This window comes from Maniola jurtina, chromosome 5 (genome assembly GCF_905333055.1).
Source record: "Maniola jurtina chromosome 5, ilManJurt1.1, whole genome shotgun sequence".
NCBI lineage: Eukaryota > Metazoa > Arthropoda > Insecta > Lepidoptera > Nymphalidae > Maniola > Maniola jurtina.
This window is the reverse complement of record NC_060033.1, coordinates 81,626-84,346: the sequence shown is the minus strand read 5'-3', so window position 1 is coordinate 84,346 and position 2,721 is coordinate 81,626. Positions and strand designations below refer to the sequence as shown.

Below are 2,721 nucleotides of genomic sequence, written 5' to 3'. Positions count from 1 at the left end.
TCGGCGGGAGCCGCGTATTTATAGCGTGCGCGTGCGCGTGCGCGCCGATACCGCGCCTGTGCCCGCTGCGCTGGGCTCAAGTTTCTATGGCGACAGGCGCCTCCCGATTTCGATAAAATTAGAAAATGGTTCGAACGCGGGAGCTGTCTTGCCTATTTATGGTAGTGCATGCGTTGGCTAATTTGGAACCCGTGGGGCGGCCTCGCGCTATAGTTAGCCGGCGAGCGCGGCGCGCGGCCCGACCACTGCCGTGACCAGCTGCATGCGACGCTTGTCGATAACGCTGAATTATGCCTGACCCACTTTCGGCAGTTCACGACCGGCAGTTGACAACATTTGGCAGCGGAGGCCGTGACGTCACAGCTCGTCACGCCTCCGAGTGTAGCGTTACAGGGGGGGGGGGGGGGGGAGGGGGCGGGGGAGTCTAATCAAAAACGAAAGTCAACGAGTGTATAAAAAGAAATAATGTAATTAAAATAAATAAATTAACCGTTTATTTATTAATTACATTTTGGCGCGAGATCCACAAAGATCCCAAATATAATAAAAATAAAAAAGAAAAATTAAATTTATATAAATTTTACAATAAATTACATTATAATAGATGGCGTTATATTAGATGTTCAGTTCTGTCAGTATCACTACGCGACGTACAAATGCTTGCGTTCCTCTCTCGCACTGACGCGCTTGGCGGCGCGAGGGTTAATGAGATGCTTAGAAGCACTTGCGGTGCACGATGCCGGGGCCGGACTCGTCGTACTCCTCCTTGGAGATCCACATCTGCTGGAAGGTGGACAGCGACGCCAGGATGGAGCCTCCGATCCATACGGAGTACTTCCTCTCCGGGGGCGCGATGATCTTGATCTTGATGGTGGAGGGCGCCAGCGCCGTGATCTCCTTCTGCATCCTGTCGGCGATACCGGGGTACATGGTGGTGCCGCCGGACATCACGGTGTTGGCGTACAGGTCCTTGCGGATGTCGACGTCGCACTTCATGATGGAGTTGTACACGGTCTCGTGGATGCCGCACGACTCCATACCCAGGAAGGAAGGCTGGAACAGGGCTTCGGGGCAGCGGAACCTCTCGTTGCCGATGGTGATGACCTGCCCGTCGGGGAGCTCGTACGACTTCTCCAGGGAGGTGGAGGCGGCGGCGGTGGCCATCTCCTGCTCGAAGTCGAGGGCGACGTAGCACAGCTTCTCCTTGATGTCGCGCACGATTTCCCTCTCAGCGGTGGTGGTGAAGGAGTAGCCCCTCTCGGTGAGGATCTTCATGAGGTAGTCGGTCAAGTCGCGGCCGGCCAAGTCCAGACGGAGGATGGCGTGGGGCAGCGCATACCCCTCGTAGATGGGCACGGTGTGGGACACGCCGTCGCCGGAGTCCAGCACGATGCCGGTGGTACGACCGGACGCGTACAGGGAGAGCACGGCCTGGATGGCGACGTACATGGCGGGCGAGTTGAAGGTCTCGAACATGATCTGAGTCATCTTCTCCCTGTTGGCTTTGGGGTTGAGGGGTGCCTCGGTCAGCAGGACCGGGTGCTCCTCGGGGGCGACGCGCAGCTCGTTGTAGAAGGTGTGGTGCCAGATCTTCTCCATGTCGTCCCAGTTGGTGATGATGCCGTGCTCGATGGGGTACTTCAGGGTGAGGATACCTCTCTTGCTCTGGGCCTCGTCGCCCACGTACGAGTCCTTCTGACCCATACCGACCATCACGCCCTGATGCCTGGGGCGGCCCACGATGGACGGGAAGACGGCGCGGGGCGCGTCGTCGCCGGCGAAACCGGCCTTGCACATGCCGGAGCCATTGTCCACTACGAGCGCAGCAACATCGTCGTCGCACATGTTGGATTCGTGTGTGTGTGTGTGGACGCGTGGAAGTTGACTCTACGGCAGCGAGACTGCGAGTGCGGCGGAGAGCGCGGCCGGGCGCTTATATAGCGGGCGCCGCGCCGCCGCCGCGCGCCATACAAGGCGCGCCGCGCTCCCGCCGCGGGGCTGCGCCGCACTGCGCCCGCGGCCCCGCAGCACCCTGCAGCACCCTGCAGCACCCTGCAGCCTCGCAGCACCCTGCACAGCAGCCTGCGGAGTCTTCGCGGGCGCCCGAGGGCGGCGCCGCACGCCTGCCTCCGCGCGCTCGCTACACGCTAACCAAACATTTGATAACAACCAATTATTTATCCATACATTATCACATCGAACAATTTAAGTAATTTAGGAAACCATGGGTAGCACGCTAAGCATGGAATCCTCTGAGAACCTGGGGAGAGACTTATGTTCGGAGCATTTTAGCAAATTAGATTCTAAGCAAAACCAAGGGATGAAAAGGGGATAAATAAAGTCCAATACTTAGGTTTCATCGATCAACTAGGAATGATTCTCTCCGGATTCGATTAGTTCTATATGCTGCATGAACCGGTCGTTTCCGCCTGAAAAGCTTTCTACGGAAAACTTGTAAGTATATCACCAAACAAACATAACCGACACACCTGTCTCCACAAATAGCCGGCCAATGCACCCACGTGCACGTGCGACATGCATGCGACCGTCACCCCACACTCGACATTTCCATATACATTGCCCTTTTTAAAAGGTTGTCGAAAGATAGTGTAGTGTTATAGTGAGAAGTGTAAATGAAGAACGTCGAAGATTACGAGGCTGAATTTCATAATGTGATCCTAATAGTTTTCAGGATAAATTTTATGAATGAATAATTTTATA

General features: G+C 55.7%; 1 protein-coding gene across 1 annotated transcript; it reads right to left on the bottom strand.

Annotated features, from left to right (window-relative positions):
* Positions 1-471: 471 nt before the first annotated feature.
* Positions 472-1,924, bottom strand: LOC123865384 (actin, muscle). Its single transcript, XM_045906385.1, has one exon. It carries the CDS (start codon positions 1,843-1,845, stop codon positions 715-717), a length of 1,131 nt encoding a protein of 376 aa, XP_045762341.1. The 5' UTR covers positions 1,846-1,924; the 3' UTR covers positions 472-714.
* Positions 1,925-2,721: the final 797 nt, after the last annotated feature.

Excerpts from the sequence above, each read along its gene's own strand:
- LOC123865384 (XM_045906385.1), bottom strand. The coding sequence starts at position 1,845 with ATGTGCGACGACGATGTTGCTGCGCTCGTAGTGGACAATGGCTCCGGC.